General features: G+C 37.2%; 1 protein-coding gene across 3 annotated transcripts in view; it reads right to left on the reverse strand.

The window, feature by feature from the left end:
- The window catches only part of ANO3 (anoctamin 3), a 429,391-nt gene that overhangs the window by 147,719 nt on the left and 258,740 nt on the right, over positions 1 to 22,932 (reverse strand). For all 3 annotated transcript variants that reach the window (XM_088017428.1, XM_028117691.1, XM_088017429.1), the window contains one exon: positions 20,040 to 20,158. In XM_088017428.1, coding sequence (XP_087873554.1) covers positions 20,040 to 20,158 — 119 coding nt within the window. The remainder of the gene's footprint in view (positions 1 to 20,039; positions 20,159 to 22,932) is intronic.

Below are 22,932 nucleotides of genomic sequence, written 5' to 3' on the forward strand. Positions count from 1 at the left end.
GCTAAACACCTGCCTCCTCCTTCTAGATTTTTTTCTTTCCCTAACCCCAATCTCCCTCTCATGCTCAGCCTGGAATCAGACCACCAAAGGGATAAGGCCAGCCTTGCCACTCATTATGACTGTGTGTCCTTGGACCAGTATTTAATCTCTCAAATCTTCAATTTCCCTATCCATAATAACATGAATACTTTTTTCTTATTGAGCAATTACTGTGTGCCAACACAATTCTAACTTTTTAAATGAATATTCATTCATTCCTCACAAATACCCTAACAGGTAGGTATACTGACTGCTATCATTCCCCCACTTTATCTTAGAGAGAAGAAATCTGAGGTGCAGTGAATTTAACACTTTTTCCAATGCAGTTTCTAAGAGGCAGCACCAAGATCCAAACTCATGTGTCCTGAGTCCAAGAGTCAAGTTCTTAACTATTCTTATATTGAAAGGCATATATCTATAAAACGTGCTAAGAATCATATCTATTCACAGATTTTTATTATACAAAGCCCTATGTACACTTTGGTGCATATTATTCATCAATTACTTCTGTAATTTCTGTTATTATTTTAATTCTTATTTTTTACTTACTACTCCTCTCAGGCATATAAAAGACCAACATCCTGATATCATCAACAAAAGATCTTTGGATGCCATATTTACCCTTCAGAATCAAACAGGGGTCTATTCCATAAACTTGACCGTCCATTAAGTAGTAACATAGCCCCAATTAGCTTTAATGATGTCTGAGTCCACCCAGCACCTGCTCTGTCAACTGACTCCAATCTAGCAGTGTGTGTGTGTGTGTGTGTGTGTGTGTGTAAGGGCAATGTAAGACAGCAGGATGTCACAAAGGTTTGAGTTCAAGGGTGTGAGGCACTAGACGCTCCTGAATGAGACGTGTTACCTGAATCCGTATTGCCCCCACATGCGCAGTCTTTCCCTAGCCCGTTTCTCCCCACACAAGGTGCTGTAGCCAGGTGTATCTCTCGCCTTCCCTGCTGCATGTACATGATCTAGTCCAGACTCCAAACTCTGTCTCATGCTGCCCTTCCAATGGTTCCAATCCTCCCTCTGCTCTTAACAATGGCTCTTTCCAAGTCTCTTTTTTTTTTCCTGACTTTGCCTTTTGTTTCCAGTAATATGTATGATCAGTACAAAATAGAGAGAGCGAGTATTGCTAGAGATAGCAGCTCAAGGATAATTGTCAGTAAAAGTTCAGAGTAACATTTCTCATTCTTTCCTCTTTCTCCCCCCAAATATAGATGTAACTGTATGTGTGTGTGTGCATATTTTTATATGATACACACAGTGCAATATATAACACAGGCATACACACAGAATTTTATACATATTGTTATAAAATCTGTTCTTACTCAACAGGATATCATAACTATCTATCAATCAGGACTTTTTCGGTTCCAAATGACAGAAATCCAGCACAAATCAGACAACTGTAATTTCCTCTAACCACAAAAGGCTTTTTCTGCTAACCCTGGAAAAATTATTCAGCTCTCTACCTCTAAAAAGTCCAGGAGTAGAGCTAGTTAACTTCAAAAACATCTGGTTCTGGAGATTCAAATGCAGTTGTCAAAATTCTCACTCTCTCTATTATTACATCTTTTCTCTGTCTCTTAATTGTTTTTGTTTTTGTTTCTGTTTTTCTGTTTGTCTCATCCCTTCCCTTTTTAAAAATATCTTTCTTCCTCTCGGTGGGGAGGGAGTATCTTTCCTTATAGCTCTTGGAGAACATCCCATAGAAGAATTCAGCTTGAGGATCTTGTCCTCATATATCCCTGTATTTATAATCAAGAGGATGGAGAATTCTGATTGGCAATTTTAGGGTAAGGAGAGAGGGTCGGTTCCACTTGAACCACAAAGGAAGTGATGTTTGGGTAAACAACAGGAAAAGTCCACTGGACATCTTTACATCAATACATAAAATTTTATCTTATTTCATTTGAGTTAGGCCAAAAACAAAGTCTGTTCCAGGTAAGAGTCATGGGCTATTTTCATCTTGCTTTAGTGCAAAGAACACATGGGATTAAGGGTCCATGATACTGGGGCTCTCTAAAATTTTCCTAGCTCTTCAGGGGGGAGTGTCCATGGCTTTGTAGTCTCAGCAGCTTGTGTGGGCTAGATCCGCTGGGTCAGGTAATCCCAGAACCAAGGGTGGAAAATACCTCAATTTTATATTCCCATTATTTTTTGTTGTGCCATCGGCCCACTTGAGGACGAGTGGTTCAGGCTGACTGTGTCTTATTGCACTGTTAAACAGCCAAACGGTGTTAAATAGCTGAACCCTACTCAGTTCTATGGTTAGATCATTATTTATTTACATTCGACTGAAGGATATTTTGGCTTGTTTTGCTAAATTATCCTTCACTATGATTCATAATGATGTCATGAATATCCTTGTTCTTGTATCTCTGTTAATATCTCTAAGTGTTTTATTAAAACAAATTCCTAGAAGCAAAAATACCCAAAAATTTTTATTTGAAGACACACTTGATTTCCTCTTCTCCATAAACTTTATCTTAACTCTTGAAAGCCACTAATAACTTTATTCCACCTAAAGTTCTAATATTCTCTCTCACGTTCACTCATTTGACAAGTTTATCGTGAGTTCCCGTTACGAGTCGGGCTCTGTGCAAGGTGTAATGCAATTACAAAGAAAAATAATCCATGATCTTCATCCTTCAAGAGAGAGTAATTTAGTCAGGTACACAAATGGCAGGGACAAATGATTACAATTTGGTGTGATTTGTGCTATAAAAGGGGTGAGCAACAGTGCCATGAGAGCAAAGATAAAAGGACTCTCCAGACAAAGAGAACACATCTTCATTCAGGAGGGATATGTTCTCTTCAACAAGTGTTGCTGGAACAACTAAACACCCAAATGCAAAAGAAGAAGAAGAAGGAGGAGAAGAAGAAGAAGAAGAAGAAGAAGAAGAAGAAGAAGAAGAAGAAGAAGAAGAAGAAGAAGAAGCTGCCACCAGCATAGTCCTACATTCTTCACAAAAATAATTAAAAATTGATCATAGGCCTAAAAGTAGCCCATAAAACTATAAAACTCCTAGAAGGTAACACAGGAGAAACCTCACATGACTTCGAATATGCTGATAACTTTATAGATATAACACCAAAGACACGATCCATGAAAGAAATAATTCATAAGCAGAACTTCATTAAGTTTCTGCTCTGGGAAATACAGTATCAAAAGAAAGAAAGACAAGCCACAGACTGGGAGAAAGTATTCTCAAATGACACATCTGATAAAGGACTTATCGAAAATAAACAAAGAACTCTTAAAACTCAATGATAAAAAAACCCAATTAAAAAATGGTATGTGATCATTTAACAGACACCTCACCAAGGAAGATGTAAAATGACAACTACACATATGAAAAAATACTTCACATCATATGTCATCAGGGAAATGAAAATCAAAACAACGAGTTACCACTACACATCTTATTAGAATGGCCAAAACCCGAAACACCGAAAACTGCAAATGCTGGCAAGGATGTGGAACAACAGAAGCTCTCACTCATTGTTGGTGGGCATGCAAAATAGCCACTTTGGAAGGCAGTTTGGGGATTCCGTACAAAACTAAACATACTCTTACTGTGTGATCCAGAAATTGTTCTCCTTGGTATTTACCCAAAGGAGCTAAAAACCTGTGTCCACACAAAAACCTGCTATGGATGTTGAGAGCAGCTTTAGTCATAATTGCCAAAACTTGGAAGCAACCAAGATGTCCTTCAGTAAGTGAAGGGATAACTAAACTCTGGTACCTCCACACAATGGAATATTATCCCGCTCCAGCACTACAAGTAAATGAGTGATAAAGCTGTGAAAAGACATAGAGGATCCTTAAATGGGTATTACTAAGTGAAAAAAGCCAATCTGAAAAGACGATGTACTGTATAATCCCAACTATATGACATTGTGGAAGAGACAAAGCTATGCAAACAATAAAAACACGAATAAAAAGATCAGTGGTTGCTGTATAGGTTGGGGGAAGGGCTTGGAAGTGGGAAGAGATGAATACGCAGAGCAAAAAGGATTTTTACGGAAGAGTTCTCTGTATGATATTATAATGATGGCTACATGTCATTAAACATTTGTCCACACCCATAGACAGTACACCACCAAGAGTGAACCGTAAACTATGGACTTGATGATCATGATGTGTCAATACAGATTCACCCTTGGTAAAAAATGTACATTTCGGTGAGTGATGTTGACAGTGGGAGAAGCTATGCATGTGGGGGCACAGGAGGTACAGGAAATCTCTTTATCTCCTGCTTAATTCTGTTGTAAACCTATAACTCCTCTTTAAAAACGTATTTAAAAATAGTATGTGATTCGATTCCTGAAAAAATGAATGGGGGGAGGGGAAGAAAACTCTACATGCAAAGGCAAGGGGCATGGAAAAAGGAGAGTATATTCAAGATTTATTAGGGTGTTTGTGATAGGAGCAATTGGTACCTGGAAGGGATGTCGAACAGCATAAAGGATAATTCTTACTCTAACATTTGAGACCCATTGCTCTTATTTCCCTATTATCCAATAAACAGCAAACTTTTTTTTTTTAAAGATTTTATTTTATTTATTTGACAGAGAGAGGGAACACAAGCAGCGGGAGTGAGAGAGGGAGAAGCAGGCTTCCCGCGGAGCATGGAGCCCAATGCGGGGCTCGATCCCAGGACCCTGGGATCATGACCTGAGGCGAAGGCAGACGCCCAACGACTGAGCCACCCAGGCGCCCTAAACTGCAAACTTTTTGAGGACAAGAACTAGATTTTATTCATTTTGTATCCACTGTACTTTGCATCGTGTCTGGAATGTGTATGTGTGCACGCACGTGCACACACACACACACACACCACAACTGACTTAATTAATCATTCAAATCATGATTGCCTTCTCAAAGGCATAGCGTTTTCTTTCTCATTAAATATTTGAATTTAGGAATTTTATGATAATGGGCCTCTTTTCATATTGCATAAAAAATAACGGGAATAAAAATCACCTGTAATCTTACTATTATAATTGGTCTCTCTCACACACACACACACACGATTATAATTTTGCTTTCAAAACTGCTTTCTCTTTTTATTTCCTTGACATGTTTCCATGTCATTATAATCAACCTCAAGGTGATTTTTTAAATAATTGTCATCTCTGTGGTTAGATATCTAAGTGCTTTCCACATTTTGATATTAGAAACTGATGCACCCAGCTCAACCGCAACCATTCCCAGCTAAACCACAGTCCTCTTCCGGCTGGAGTGCTGTAATATCATCCCCACTTTCCACCATTGTTACCCCACCCTCATGTACAGAGTGATCTCATGAAAACAGACATCTGTTCAAAACCCTTCAAAGTGAGAATAAAATCCAAACTCCCCATCACAAGCCTTTACAGCATTGCGCTTGCTTACCTCTCTCTCTCCTCTCATCTCGGCCATCCTGGTGTTCAGTCTCTGTGTTCCTGCCACACAGGCCACATATCAGTTTCTCAAACACACCAAGCTCTTTCCCACCCCAAGGCCCTCCTCGAGGGCACTCTGCCGGGAATGCGTCTTTCTCCCACTCTTCCCTCCTCAGCTGACCTCCCCTCTTTCATTTCTTGTCTTTAATCTCTTCTGAGAGATTGCCCCAAGTAGCTCCCCTTCCTCTCCTAAGGACCCACTTAACGACAACTTGTAAACAGATATTTGGGTTGGTTTACTTATTTATTTTCTGATTCCTCCACTAGACTACAAACTTTGCCAGCATAGAGATTTTGCCTCTTTTATTCACGAATGCATATCCAGCCTTAGTATAGAGTCGGGCACGTGGTAGGCTCTCAAAATGCAGAGTCCACTGGAGAGGCTAAGAGAAAATTTGAAGCAGTCATTCTCAAATGTGGGGCCAGCACCAGGAGCATCAACGTCATCTGAGAACTTGTTAGAAATGCAAATTATCAGGCTTCAACTGGAATTATTGTTATTGGAAGCTCTGGGGGTAGAGGCTGGTCATCTGTTTGTTTTTTTTAACAAGGCCTACAAGTGATTCTGCTATTCTCAGTCTGACAACAACTGCTGTAAGGTATCTTGTTAGAATACAAAACATACCTACTTTGTTTAGAAGTGGCTGCAGCCAAAATTTCTAAGAATGTGAGGTATAGTGATACACAGTGTATCACTTACATAACACTAAATGTAGTCTCTCATTTTATCAAAGAAAAAAAATGTCCCCAAAAGAAATTTTTTATATATTTCAACCTAATAATTAGTGATAGTTCTGCTTATAAGTTTGCTTTTAAGGTAGTAAAGCATGCATATTTCTCGTGGATATGAAGTATAATTATGCAGCACATACTCTTTCCTGAAAAGAGTCTTCAAATATAAAGCTACTTTCATACTGATGGCTGAGTATTAATTCAGTTAAATTCAGGTATAATTATGGAACATTTGCATTCCCTACTTCTCTCAAGATGGTTCAAACAATGAATTGATCTGGATGATTTATCTGACACTTTGCCTTTGAGTTGAAATTTGCCATAGTGATTCTAGTTACTTTATTTAAGGGGAATCATTAGGTTTTCACATTTGGAGTGTCCTATAAAATAGAGCTGACTCATTGAGCAACACAGTATCAGTGGGGTCACAGAAAAGATAGAAAATTAATCATTGAAGACAAGACTTCAGCCTGGATCCCAAACACCTGAGTTATCTGACCTGCATAAGTGGATAAAATGTGGTTTTGAATACCATACGATAAGATGTATGTATCCACTGAAAGAGTCAAAATTATGAAGCAAGTGTAAATATTCTTTTAAAAAGTTAGGAAGGAAAAAAAAATAAAAAGTTAGGAAGGAACTAAAAAGAGAGGAGAGAAACAAAATACTGCTTGCATTTCTATAATGTGATAAGCATTGCACTAAGTGCTGCTTTTTAGGCTACCTTCTATTATTCTCTCTCCACCCACTTTTATTTACTCAAAATCAAAGGTTTTGTGGTTCAGCTAAAGAAAACCAAAAGCCAAGCCTTTCTAAGTAGGAACAGTCTCTGATGGAGCATAGATTATGATTTCTGGTGGGTTCTCAATGACATAAACATTTTAAAAATATGTGAGCTTTAAATATCATCTTAGTAATTTACTTCCACAGAGAATATATTTGAGTATACCTTTCCTGTTCACTGATTTTTATATTTTAAATACTATGTAAGGACTCTTTTAAGTACTTACTTTTTCTTAAAGAAAAGGACACTTATTTCCATATCCATTTTAAGTGATCTAACCATAAATGCAGATTTAGAAACTGAACCTCTGATCTCCAAAGGGAAGCAGTTAATATTTTTTAAACAAAGAAATTAAAATGAAGCCTCGAGAATGGAAACAATAATAATTTTACCACCTTTAAACCAGGAGAAAGTAAAGTTAGCTGGTTGAAACATTTTGTATCATAGCTTAAATCACAGTGACTTCCACAGCTGTGTCACTTGTTTACTTTAACATGTTATGCTGCGAGTTATGCTTCTTTAAATTCAGCTGTTTTTCTCAGATTTTCTATTTTGACTGAAATTTTTTACTAAAATATCTTGTATAAAAATAATTTCTTAATAACATTTTAAAAATACATACTTTTACAAATAATTGTATTTTATATATTCTTGAATCAAGAATTAATTTTACAGTGGAATTTGTAACAATTTCAATGAAACCAATAATCAAATGCATTTAAAAATAATCAAAACTTCAAGGAGGTGCCATTTGTTTTACATGCAAAATAAACACAGCTGCTCACAATATAACAATTTAGATCATATATTTCTTATTTTTAAAAATGCATTTCTAATATTTTGAAATAAGAGATACACTCATCCCCCATTCTGAAACCAATATCAATTATTCTTAATTGGCTTCTCTACATAGTTTTAAGGAAACAGAAAAGTAATATAGAATTCCTAGATGGATGTACTGTGAAACATACCACGGTCAGAATTCTGGGTTCAGCTGCATTTGGAATCCTTCATTGCTGACAACAGAATTGCAAATGACAATCTTCTTTAAAGCACTCTTCAGCATGACAACAGAAAGTTCTCCCTTCCACTGCCTGCTTTTTTTCCATTAGCTAGAGTGTTACATATTGAATGCTGCACGAAGCATTTGACTGGAGGGTTTTTAGACAACTCTTTAAATGCCTGAGTCTGCATAATGATTTAAAAAAAAAAAAAAGACAACTCATCTCTTTATAAGAACTTCTCATCGGTTTTTCTCTTTCTCTCTTTTTTTTTTTTTTTGATTGATTTAAGAGGGTTGCCTAGAGGTGGGGTTTGAGGGATGCCTTCCTGTGTCATTGGTTAATAGTTCTATGGATGATTCACCTAAGTGGCATTTAGTCATATAATGTCAGTGACATTTTGATAATTTTGCTGTCAATTTTTAAGAATCTATTGCACCTTCTTATGTTATTTGAATGAGTTGGGCAGATTAACATAAAAGGTAGCAGGTATGTTTCAGTCTGAATAATAGTGGTCTGGCAAAGAAAACTAACTTTTTTATTGGTGAGCCAGGAAATGTTTTTGATAGCTGAATGGTGTTCACTAGGATTTCCTTTTTTTTCTTTTTCAGACTTTCAAGGAAGTTTGCCTATTTTCTAGTTCATGGCGGGAAGTTACAATAGAAACCTTTGTGGTTTCTGAAAAATCCTGCATCCATTAAACTTGACAACATGCATCATATTGGCTCTGGGCTGCATATAATGAAGTGATTGTAATCTGAAAGCAATAGAAGTAACTTTTATCTAAAAATAAATAAATAAAATTGAACATTTTTGTCCCCCTCTGGGTTAACATTCATATAGTGAGATGCAACAGAGGGTTACATTTATTTCTGTCAAGAAAGCCTCCACAGGACAGCTTGTAATTGGGACTGACAAGACACTGAAGAAATAGCCACTCCCTTGATATGGCCTCGGATTAATCAACGTGCTTAAAATTTGATTTTCCGGTAAGCCACAAAATAGGAAATTTTAACCTCACACAATAGTTTGAAACCTTTAAACAACAAAGGGTAGATTATTGTAATCTTTGTGTTTAAACTGCCTTTGGCATCAAGGGATTAATCAAATCATCCAGGTTTCCATGACTGAGACCCTGATCCCAACTCTTCATTTGTATCTTGCAAGGAAGTCAACAGCAACGACTCAGTTAAAAAAAGTCCACAAGCAACAGAAATCATTTAATAAGTACAACAGAGCTTTATTTTTGTTGTTGTTTTTTCTTTTAAGAGGAGTGACAGCCACTCAAAATATTCATATTCTGATGGGCTCACTGGGTGAGATTAAGAAGTCTGCATGCTGGTGGGAATGGAAGAAAAGGACCTGGGAAGGCGAAGGGCTAGAAACAGCACCGAAGGGACGGGTATTTTATAGTTTATTAGGATCTGAGCACAGGAGTCTCAGTTTTATTGTATTTTTTCTTAAGCATAAAGCATTGAGGAAAGCACAAAATTCATGGTCTCTAATGCATATGATAATTAATTCCCCAGTAATGTGAACCTGTTCTCTACCTGACAAACTTGTCTCGTGGCTTCTATAGTCCCTTGTGCATGCTTCCATTCTGTACAACATAGCCTAGTGCTTCTCAGTGTGGTGGACACTATATAACTCCAGCCCACTGCTTCCCCAACCATATATTAACAGGGAAATCACTTGGTCATTCCGAGCCTCCATTTCCCCACCTATGAGATGGGAATAAACACAGACTCTACCTTTTTAGAGTTGTTGTGTGGCTAAAACAATATAGATCATCAAAAAATCTCTGAAAAGTCCTTAATAAATATTAACCATTGTAGTTATTTAATATTAGCGTTATTATTATTAATGTTCCAACTCCCAATCCTGTGTTCCTTCTGCTACACACATAGCCTGGCGGGGGGAGGCTTGGAGGTGGGATATTAATGAGTAAATTTGACTTTAAATGTGTTCAAGTAACAGTTTTTTTTTTAATGGTTCAATCATTTATTTTTTTAAATTTTCTTTTATTATGTTATGTTAATTACCATACTTTACATCATTAGTTTTTGATGTAGTGTTCCATGATTCATTGTTTGCATGTAACACCCAGTGCTCCACGCAGAACATGCCCTCTTTAATACCCATCACCAGGCTAACCCATCCCCCCACCCCCCTCCCCTCTAGAACCCTCAGTTTGTTTCTCAGAGTCCATAGTCTCTCATGGTTCGTCTCCCCCTCCGATTCCCCCCCTGCATTTTTCCCTTCCTACTATTTTTTTTTTTTTAACATATAATGTATTATTTGTTCCAGAGGTACAGGTCTGTGATTCATCAGTCTTACACAATTCACAGCGCTCACCATAGCACATACCCTCCCCAATGTCTGTCACCCAGCCACCCCGTCCCTCCCACCCCCCCACCACTCCACAACCCTCAGTTTGTTTCCTGAGATGAAGAATTCCTCATATCAGTGAGGTCATAGGATACATGTCTTTCTCTGTTTGACTTATTTTGCTCAGCATAACACCCTCCAGTTCCATCCACGTCGTCGCAAATGGCAAGTTTGGGGATTTTTTTGATGGCTGCATAATATTTCATTGTATATATATATATATATATATATATATATATATATCACATCTTCTTTATCCATTCATCTGTTGATGGACATCTAGGCTCTTTCCACAGTTTGGCTATTGTGGACATTGCTGCTATAAACATCGGGGTGCACGTACCCCTTCGGATCCCTACATTTGTATCTTTGGGGTAAATACCCAGTAGTGCAATTGCTGGATCATACGGTAGCTCTATTTTCAACTTTTTGAGGAACCTCCATACTGTTTTCCAGAGTGGCTGCACCAGCTTGCATTGCCACCAACAGTGTAGGAGGGTTCCCCTTTCTCCACATCCCTGCCAACATCTGTCATTTCCTGACTTGTTAATTTTAGCCATTCTGACTGGTGTGAGGTGGTATCTCATTGAGGTTTTGATTTGGATTTCCCTGATGCCAAGCAATGTTGAGCACTTTTTCATGTGTCTGTTGGCCATTTGGATGTCTTCTTTGGAAAAATGTCTGTTCATGTCTTCTGTCCATTTCTTGATTGGATTGTTTGTTCTTTGGGTGTTGAGTTTGATAAGTTCTTTATAGATTTTGGATACTAGCCCTTTATCTGATGTCTTGATGTGTCTTCTCTGCCAGGCTTCATGTCTAAGCACAGAACTGGTTTGATGTGAGCCTATCATTGATCGAATGTATAAATATCAAGTAGAACAATTATCTGAACCATTTAACTGGTATGCTGACACACTGATTTATTGAGCTTACTTTCACATCCCATAAACAGATGCACAAAGTCAGCAGACAAGTTATTGCAGCTCTCATTTTAGAGCTAAGTACTCCAGGGAGGCTTAGGCAAAAGATCTCTCATGGAGAAAACCAGTTAGTTGATGATTCAGGAAGGCTCCTATATGTCTTATTACCTAAACATTAGCGTCAGGAGAGAGAAAATATCTGTGCATCTTGTTTGTTTACTTGTACTGGCTATGAAATAAGACTTCCTAAGTAGGCATATCTTTTTCTATATAGCTTTGAAAGAACTAGAGACATCAACCTCATGAAATTCATCCCTCACCTAAATCTACTCTCATAATTAAAATGTCTCCATGTCCTGATTTCCTAGCCTTCTGTTCCACTGTTCTAGACATAGCTGTTGAACTGTTTTTTTTTTTTTTTCTGATTGACAAGGGGAGTTCCCATTCTATATGGTAGGTGCATTTGAAAATATTTCATCCACTGATTGTTCTGTAACCCCAAAGAATATACACCTTCTCCCTTGTGGCTACTTTTGCTGAAGTTGGGTAATATTAAGCTGAAACAAACTCCTGCCTTTTTACTTAGTTATTTGTTGATACAAAAGTAAATCACAAACAGGTCAATCCACTTCTGGGATGTTGTGAGTTGACCACACAGTAAAAAGCAGAGGGGTGCCTGGGTTGCTCAGTCGGTTGGGCAGCCTCTTGATTTTGGCTCAGGTCATGATCTCAGGGTCATGGGATACAGCCCTTCATTGGGTTCCATGCTCAGCGGGGAGTCTGCTTCAAGATTCTCTCTCCCTCCCCCCACCCCCAGCTTGCTCACTCTTTCTAAAATAAATAAATAAATCTAAAAAAAAAAAAAAGCAGAGCTGCCTACTTCAAAACAATATTTCAAGGTTTTATAAAGGTGTGATTAATATGTGGGCGCCTGGGTGGCTCAGTCGTTAAGCGTCTGCCTTCGACTCAGGTCATGATCCCAGGGTCCTGGGATCGAGTCCCGCATCGGGGTCCCTGCTCAGCGGGAAGCCTGCTTCTCCCTCTCCCACTCCCCCTGCTTGTGTTCCTGCTCTCACTGTCTCTCTCTGTCAAATAAATAAATAAAATCTTTAAAAAAAAAAAGGTGTGATTAATATGTAAGTATACTTCTTACAGTTAACTGTAAGTCAGTTAACTGGAGTCCAAAAGGCACAGGGTTTTGGAATCAAAGAGACATGCTATAATCCAGCTGTGTTCCTGTCTAGCTCAGAGACTGGACAAGAAACCTTAACATCTTTAACCTTTATTTTCTTCATTACTAAAATGAGACTACTACTTTCACTGAGTTATGGGAAGTTATAAGATAATGCATACAGAGTGTTTACCACAGCTTCTGGAGTATAAGTGATTAAGGCATATTAGGGGGACAAACAGAAATGCTAATTATGATGGTTACCAGACTACAAACATGAAGTCCTGAACTGTTCTTGTCTTCCTAGTGTAGCAAGCGGAAACATAGTTTGGAGAAAGAGAACCATCTTATTTTTCAAATCTTGCCTTGGTCATTTATTAGCTGTGTAAAATTTTAAAAATGGGGATAATATGATAATACCTATGGCTTAAATTTAAGAATACATGAAATAAGCTTTATGCCATTTGAATTCTACCACCCAGTGATAAACACTATAAAAATTTGTTGTGTATAATTCTGAATATTTTCTCAATAAGAGACATTTTTATATAATTGATATCAAACTGTACATGTTGCTTTTTATAACAACCTCCTTATATAATCACACATTATGACTATTTCCCATCATTCTTAACTAGTTTGGAAGTTTACTTTCAATTATCGTATTTGAGAGCATTGTTATTTTTAATTTTACCTTTTACTCTCAAACATTTAAGTGTTTAGTACCCCCAACCCCTCACAAACTACAGTGTGAGAAACATCCTTAAACATAATTATATGGGCTAACATCAAATTATATTCTCCAGATAAATTCTTAGAAGTGGGTCAAAAGATAAGATTATTTTAAGGCTTTTAATCCTTATTGATAAACTGTTTTCCAGAAAATGAGTATCAATATACACATCTACCAGCAGGCAATAATAAGTAACAGTTTACAGTGTCAATACTATTTTTTCAAAATTCTTTTCTAATTTGATTCAAAAAACATTGCTGATATTTGTATTTCTGCAATTGCTAGTACTGCTAATAGTTTTATGTGTTAAAATACACTGTTTTTCAATTTTTTCACTCTTGTATTTATCATTTATGTTATATATTTATAAATTAAGAATCTGAACTATTGTTTGGCCTGTATAATTTCTACTGTGTCAGTTCATTATCATATCATAAGTTTATCCCTTACTCTAACTTTATTGTAACTTTGACACTGATTACTATGTAAATAGTCAAATCTATCAAGGCTTCCATGATCGATTTCATTGTGGGTTTAAAAAGACTACTTAGGTCATTTTTACTGTTCTGTGATTAGGAAAAAAAATGCTTATTTTATATTTAGGTATTCATTCTGAGTTTATTAACTATTTAGCTCTTCAATAATTCATTTTGGTGTAAGATGTGGAGTAGACATCTAAAAATAGCTTAACCCCTTAATGACTTTGACTGTTTGAAAGACCAATATTTCATCACTGATGTGAAATGCTGCCTTTATCATGACGCACACCACACACACACACACACACACACACACACACACACACACACACACACACACCACATTTAGGTTTAAGCAATCTACAGTTAATGTGGAAGGCTTCTACAAAATCTTATACTAAATCTTCTCTAAAATCTATACTAGCAATCAGCTAGTGTAGCACAAGTCCCCAGTATTTACTAGGGAAGGCTTCTGATGGTCAAAGTAAGTACTTAAATGGCAAAAGGAAAGGAGATCCCTCCTATGGTTGCAGTGAAGATAATGCTTTCTTCTACCTGAGACAAAGACTCTGCAGACAAGACCAAGCATCTTTTGGGCTGCTGTAAAGAAGTCTTCTTATACGAGGCAAAAAAAAAATAAATTTATTAAGGCGCTGGCCAAAAAGATGAATAGACCAAGATAACTTGCTGTATATTCCATAATATATATGAAAATTAAATATTTAGGGTACCATTTCCCACAATGGTATTATTAAATAAAAATATTACTTCAGGTCCTAAAGTTATATAAATATTAGGATTCTCCTTAGAAACTGACTATCCCAATAAATACAAATAATAAGCATTTAACTTCATATATAATCTTGTCAATTAAGGCAGCCCCATAGGGCTAAGTTCAGTCATTTATAGTTTAAGTCATCATTATCTCACCATTGCTAGGAAAAAAATACACAAGTTCATAATTACTAATGATCCCTGTACATAATTTGAAGGCAAAGAGCCACTGAGGCCCATGAAATAGTTGCCAATGTCCATGTGAAAGGTACATATTGCAGGAGATCGCTCTCACCTTCTCCAACATACAATGTATCTCCAGCCTTAATAGAGAATTATTCCTACTACCAGTTGAGTTAAAGATGAGCACCATCTGCCAAGCCGGTTGACACAGTCAAATTGAATGGCTTTGAAATCTAAATTTAATGAACTGCTAAAATATTCATGTCAAGATTTTCCTGATCCATAACCTTTTTCCTGTCTGTTTTGATACCCAGCATCCTTTAAGAGGAGAAGTCACTGTAATTTGGAATATAGACTCATATTCCCAGACTCATTCATTATTGGTAACACCTGCAATTGTTTTCAGCATCCTGAGGGATAGATAGTAGCAGCAGGAAATTCTTTTTTTTTTTTTTAAGATTTTATTTATTTATTTGAGAGAGAGAGAATGAGAGATAGAGAGCGTGAGAGGGAAGAGGGACAGAGGGAGAAGCAGACTCCCTGCTGAGCAGGGAGCCCGATGTGGGACTCGATCCCAGGACCCTGGGATCATGACCTGAGCCGAAGGCAGTCGCTTAACCAACTGAGCCACCCAGGCGCCCAGGAAATTCTTCATTAATGTCCACTTCAGAAACCATGGTTCTGCTTCACAGATTTGCTCCTTCTCACCTAAACTAACTGTAATGTTCCCTGTAAACTACCCACATCTAGAGACCTCAGCTAGTGTGTACAGCATGGCTCTTTGTCAGAGAGAGGGATATTGCTTCTGAGGATCATCCAGCTGGGCCCAGCTACCCATAGAATCATGATCTAAATAAAAACTGTTTGCTGAAGATTTGTTTTCAAAGAAAACACTTTTGTAAACAGAGGTTTTTTTTTTAAAGATAAACAATGTCAGAATGTTTTAGATAAGCTACCATGTTATTTAGGTTATGACATTTAAAACATACTTGGGCTCTTGTTTCTCGGCAGTAGGAAATGGATGCAGCCATAAATGTTAAAGGATAATGTGTTGGCTGATACCAGCTGATTGTTAACATAAAGTGAATTCTTCCTCAATTACTGAGAAGATTTGAAAAATTGTCCTTGGGTTTTCCAAAACATACTCAGATTGTCCAATTCACTATACAGAGCATTTTTGTCAAAATGTAAAAAAAGAAATAAATTTGCCTTTAAAAAGTAGTTCTTCACCAATTTTAGTGGGTATTTGTGATTGCTATCTGTATACACATAGTTCAACTGAAGGTAATCTTGGAATTCTACCCTGATTTAATGTTATGACAAAGAAAACACTTTTGTAAATAGAGGTTTTTTTTTTTAAAGATAAACAATGTCAGAATGTTTTAGATAGGCTACCATGTTATTTAGGTTATGACATTTAAAACATACTTGGGCTCTGTAGAGTGAAATGGACAATCTGAGTATGTTTTGGAAAACCCAGGGACAATTTTTCAAATCTTCTCAGTAATTGAGGAAGAATTCACTTTATGTTAACAATCAGCTGGTATCAGCCAACACATTATCCTTTAACATTTAAGGCTGCATCCATTTCCTACTGCCGAGAAACAAATCTTCAGCAAACAGTTTTTATTTAGATCATGATTCTATGGGTAGCTGGGCCCAGCTGGGTAGTTCTTCTGATCTCAGCTGGACTTTTACAGGTCTGAGTTTCCTGGTCTTTGCCACTCTCATTTCTGCTTCAGTTGGGGCAACTGCTCACTGGGCTCTGATCCACATCCTTAAGCAGGCTAGTTTACATGCTGGAGGCAGAGTCCCAAGACAAAGAATGCAAGTGCAAGATCTTTTGAGTCCAGGGGCTCCTGGGTGGCTCAGTCGTTAAGCGTCTGCCTTCGGGCAGGGTCCTGGGATGGAGTCCTGCCCGCATCAGGCTCCCTGCTCAGTGGGAAGCCTGCTTCTCCCTTTCTCACTCCCCCTGTTTGTGTTCCCTCTCTCATTGTCTCTCTCTCTCTCTCTGTCAAATAAATAAATAAAATCTTAAAAAAAAAAAGATCTTTTGCATCCAAGGTTCAGTGTTGGCACATTGCCACTTCTGCAGCAGTCTACTGGCCAAAGCAAAGCCCAAGGCCAGCCTAATGATTCTACCTCTTGATGGGAGATGCTGTAATGTCTCACTGAAAATGGAGTGGATATGAGGAAGAAAGACCAATGAGTAACTTTTGTAAAGAAATAAAATATCAAATGCATTGCATAATATGCAATCAGTACAATTACCCCAACCAAATAATGTGTGAGGTACAGATCTTCAGCCACAGAACTTATACATATGTTAATACATGTTAATTTAAACAATATGAAAGTTGCTGTTTTATAGCACAAAAATGAAGAAATCTTGTCAATTTTATAAGTTCCATCTTAAAATGTATATAGTGTAATATATACCCACATATATGGGTATAAATACCCATATCATTTAGTAGTAGGATGGAGTGAGAAGAAGGTGACAAATTTATAAGTAGAAGGATATCTAGCTAGTAGTCCAAACAGTAGAAATATAGGTCACTGCTCTTTGAGGTTCCCTGTGACAAATGTACACAAATAACGTATTCTAAGCAGATTATTTTGCCCTTCATTTGTAGACAAGCAAGTAACCAGTTACTGGCTTTTAAACACTTTTTTCTTTTTGTCATGAGACCATTTGTTCAAATGGAATTTATGCTGTGCTCCAACCTATGAAAGGATAAAAGTAGACATATTTTAATGGAAGCTAAAAGAGTGAGTCTAAAAACATCTAGGTGATGCATGACATTTTTTTTTTTAATTTTGAGTAGAAGTGAAATAGCAGAAAAGTATGTATTCAGGCAGATTCAATAAGACATTACACTGGCATTTCTTGGATTGAACAACTGGTCTGTTACTATCATCACACACCATTCTCTTATTTTAACATCAAAAATAAAACATGCATGCAGGGTTTATTTTTTATTATTATTATGTTATGTTAATCACCATACATTACACCATCAGTTTTTGATGTAGTGTTCCATGATTCATTATTTGCGTATAACACCCAGTGCTCCATGCAGAACGTGCCCTCTTTAATACCCATCACCAGGCTAACCCATCCTCCCACCCCCCTCCCCTCTAGAACCCTCAGTTTGTTTTTCAGAGTCCATCGTCTCTCATGGTTCATCTCCCCCTCCAATTTCCCCCCCTTCATTCTTCCCCTCCTGCTAGCTTCTTTTTTTTTTTTTTAAACATATAACATATTATTTGTTTCGGAGGTACAGGTCTGTGATTCATCAGTCTTACACAATTCACAGCGCTCACCATAGCACATACCCTCCCCAATGTCTATCACCCAGCCACCCCATCCCTCCCACCCCCCACCGAAAAAAATCAATCAGAGAAAGACATGTATCATATGACCTCACTGATATGAGGAATTCTTAATCTCAGGAAACAAACTGAGGGCTGCTGGAGTGGTGGGGGGTGGGAGGCATGCAGGTTTAACTATTCTTTTTTTTTAAGATTTATTTGAGAGGCAGAGAGAGAGAGCGGGGGCGGGGGGAGGGGTAGAGACAGAGAGAGAATCTCATGCAGGCTCCCCGCTTAGCGCAGAGCTCTACCCGGGGCTTGAATCAACAACCCTGAGATCATGACCCGAGCTGAAGTCAAGAGTAGGCTGCTTAACTGACTATGCCACCCAGGTGTCCTTTAACAAGTTCTTAACTTTCATATTTTACAATTCAAGTCTAGTCAAAGTGAGACTGAGAAATGGCTACTGTTGAACAGAAATGACATGGCAGGTATCATTGGTGGGTGCTTCTAGAGAAGCAGATGAGACAGATTTGTTTTAATCTTAGTTCATTTTCTAATTATTTAAAGCATACTGTGTTGTCTTCTTATTGGGTGCTATGGGCATCTTGAGGAACAACATCTGTTTTTTCCTCAATATTTCTGATAACTCTTCCTTCTCTCAGGTGACTTGGAACAATGGTTTACAGATAGTAGAAACATTCTAAACACCATGTTGATCAGACAGACACAGGAAGGCAGATGAAGTAAACAGAGGGTAGATGAACCCCTGATTTGTAAAAACAATCAAAGAATTATTGGTACAAAATACTGACCCCATTTAACAAAACAAAACAAAAGAGGAATGAAGAAATTTGACACACGCATTTATTCCTACATCTATTTATTAATGTTGGTCTAATTTATGAGAGTAATATTTAAGTTCTGCCATATTTCTTCTCTGATGCTTTAGTGGTGACTAATGAAGGGATTTACAAAACTAATCCAAGCCAAACCAAGTCAAACATTAGAGAAATATATATTCAAGGATGGGACTATTTGCCATGCAGTGACTTGAAAGCTAAGTCATTCCCTGGGTTAAACTGCAAATTTCTTTTACAAAAGTACTCCCACTTTAATCAATAGGAAATAATGGGGGGAAAAAGTGGGCTTGGAGTGAGCCAGAATTTGTCTTGGAACATATGAAAAAGGGACGGTATTTGGTATTAAAGGACCAAACTCAGATGCTTTGAAGAGTCCACAGAATCATTTTGTTTGAGGGATGGTGGGATTGCTGCAGCCAGGGTTTTTTTTTAAACTGAACTCTAGCTCAGTTACTCATCTGCTGATGAACTAGAGTTTCAGTGAGGTATTCTCAGCTTCCAGGTTGTTATAAAAACCTGCCATATAGTCAGCGTTTACTATGCTCTAAATATATTCATACAGTTATCTCAGGCACTCACCAGATAATTTTGTCAAGCAGACAACATAATACAACTTTACAGATGAGAAAAACAACACTCAGAGAGTTTAATTAACCTGCTTAAATGATCACAAATAGTAAGGAGTGGAACTAGAATTCAAATCTTGGTCCATTCCATGCTCTCATGAAATCATGCTGCCTTTCAAAACGTATGAAAAAATGAGGTCATAGCCCTCTAAAGGTTAATTTTACATTTCAGATTGTTTTAAAAAATGTTTGATGGGCGTCTGGGTGGCTCAGTCGTTAAGCGTCTGCCTTTGGCTCAGGTCATGATCCCGGGGTCCTGGGATCGAGTCCCACATCGGGCTCCCTGCTCGGCAGGAAGCCCACTTCTCCCTCTCCCACTCCCCCTGCTTGTGTTCCCTCTCTCACTGTGTCTCTCTCTGTCAAATAAATAAATAAAATCTTTAAAAAAAAAGTTTGATAACATAAATGAATATGATGTCTACATACAACTTTCTACCTTTAAGTTCTTAACGATACATATTAACCTGCATGTCCTCTTCTCCTCTCCAGCAAATATACATTAATATTGAAAATAATTGAAAGGTTTTAGAAATACTGCTTTCAAGTGACTTATTGATAGTTTACTTTGTATTACCTTAGACAATTTTGCCTTGGATTCAGAATTATCTTTGGAAACAGAGTCTTTGATTAGCCGAGATCGGTCATAATTAGCATGTTCTGAGTCATCCATGTAATCCTTATCTTTCCCTAGGGCTAGAAAAGAGAAAGAGAAAATTACATCCACTTTTATCCTTCTTCCTTTTCTCTTTAAATGTACTAATCTCTCTTTTATTCGTGCTTTTCCAAGGTTTAACCAAGTATAACATTCTTATGACCCATCCAGCCAAAAAGTAAGGAAAAAAAGAAAAAAAAGGGGGGGATAACACGAAAGCTTCCCTGTTAGTAGATTAATACTGACACTACAGTAACTTTCATAAAAATTAAATACATCTCTGCTATTTAATGGACTTAAACTTTTTGAAAATAAAATTAGAATTATGCAAACTCATCATCTCTTTTGAATGTGAAGATAAAGTTTAAGATTTTATTTATTTATTTGAGAGAGAGAAGGAGAAAGCGAGTGAGAGAGCACAAACAGGGGGAGGGGCAGAACGGGTGGGAGAAGGAGCTCAACCCTAGGACCCTGAGATCATGATCTGAGCCAAAAGCAGACACCAACCGACTGAGCCACCCAGGTGCCCCAGATAAAGGTATTTCTAAGAACTCAATAGATTCCCAAGCATTTATTTGCCTAATTAAAAACTATTAATTTTGAGAATATGTTTTCTTAAAAGTTGGAAAGTTTTCTTTTTTTAAATTTTTTATTGTTATGTTAATCACCATACATTACATCATTAGTTTTTGATGTAGTGTTCCATGATTCATTGTTTGTTCATAACACCCAGTGCTCCACGCAGAACATGCCCTCCTTAATACCCATCACCAGGCCAACCCATCCCCCCACCCCCTAAGTTGGAAAGTTTTCTAAATGTGAATTTGACTGAAGAGTGACAGAAGTCTGAGAAATCATAGAAGCAATTCTCACAAACATTACAAGAAAAAAACTTTTAAAAAATATCAGGGATTGAACTACAACTGCAAACAAAGAGAGAATACTGAAAATTAATTACTATTAGAATTATAAAAAGGGTAGGACCTTGTAAGAATATATCTGAACAATCAGCTGTAATCAATGCAAAAGAGTATAAAACAAGAAACCTCTATGGGCTGTAAGGACAACCAAGAACTGCTGATGTGCTTCACACAATATGTATTCCATATGATAGAAGCCTCTCTTCAAATTCAAACACAGACAGAATCGTATATATTTTGCCTTTCCAAATAAATGAAAATGTTTTGGAGAGTTATTTTATTCCATCTGTTAACCACCTATCAAACATAAATTTTGACATAGACAACTATGTACAATGCTTTAAATATTTCAATCATTTGACTTAGTATTATAACAGAATAAAAAATTGTTTATAATATATGCAGTAATTTCTTTTAGTAGTAATGCTTAAAATCTGCTATAATATATATTATGCCATGTACAGCTAGATTATCAGAATCTTAGCAGTGGTATGAATTAAGACTGGACAGGTTAATATTATGTCTTAGTATGTTATTAATTTCCAATTACGTTAAAATGCTCTAAGCACTTAGGATTAAAACCAGATCTATTAAAAAATAGCTAACACTGATTGATGTTAACAGTTGTTGAGTACATTCTAAGAGCCAGAAACTTACAGGTATTATTTCCTTTAATCCCCATAACATCTGTACAAATGTGGGTATGCTTTTTACCTACATTTAATAGTAAATAAATTAATGCAGATGGAGATTAAGTATCATGCCAAAGTCACTAATTCAGTAAGGAGTGCATCTAGAACTCAAACACATTCAGATCTGACTCCAAAACTGACGTTTGTGAATATACTATAATGTTTTCTCTCGATTTATGAAGATTACATTTTATTCATTTAACAATTATTTATTAAACACCTATGATATGCCAGACGTTGAGTTAGAAATGTAGCAGCAAACAGAATCCCGCCGTCATGGAATATTCAAGTCCAAGGAGAAAAACAATAAACAACACCAGTTAAGGAAACAGCCAGCATATTTTGTGGTGAGTGCGCTGGAAAATAGACAGCAGAAGGGAAGGAGGGAGGTGTCCCAGGTGGGGAGGATGTTGTTTCAGTACAGAGAACTGTAGTAACGTTTGAGCAAAGATGCAGGAAGGTGAAGCAGTAAGCCACACAGGTAACTGGAGGAAAAATGGTCTAGACGGAAGGAAAAAAATGCAAAACCTGGACTTGTATTGAGTGGGTGTCAGATGAATGAGAAAGAAACTGAAATTTTGGAGTGAATTTGTTGGATCAGTTACCAAAACCCCATCATGCCCAGCTTGCTGGTTTGTAAGGCACAGAAGTTTCTCTCTTTTTTTTTTTCCCTTTTATTTCTCCTCTCTTTCCTTACCTTTCTCCTTGTCTCCCTATCTTTCCCTCCCTCTCCCTCTCTCCCCATCCTTTTCTTTCTTTTGATATTGGAAAGCTAGGAGGAGACCTTTGTGATTAAATAGCAGTAGGTAAAGGGGCAGCATTTGCTGGGAGCATGCACCCACCTGCAGGTCACAGTACTGTGATTCCTTAGCCTAAATCTGCCCTGTCCTACAATCCTACATCAAAGCTTTCCCTGGCAGTCTGTCTTCTCATCTGTAATAGAGGTTTTTGAAGAAGGTCTCCAAGGGTCCTCCTCTAGGCTCTAGTAACTGTGTGATTACTAACTTAATGTTTACAAAAGATAAAATGCAATTTATGTTAATAGATCTCATTTACCACGGAATACAAGAAATACCATTTATAGAAGTTCGCTACTCATTTAAACCTTACCCCATTCACGATTACATTTTCTAGGCAGAGATTTTTATATTTTGTTTAGCTTAATTTTAATTTATTTAGTTTCTCTTCTTTCTCTTTAATTCC

This window comes from Eumetopias jubatus, unplaced genomic scaffold, assembly GCF_037043125.1.
Source record: "Eumetopias jubatus isolate StellerSeaLion01/CBP00866 unplaced genomic scaffold, mEumJub1_p1.0 scaffold_13, whole genome shotgun sequence".
NCBI lineage: Eukaryota > Metazoa > Chordata > Mammalia > Carnivora > Otariidae > Eumetopias > Eumetopias jubatus.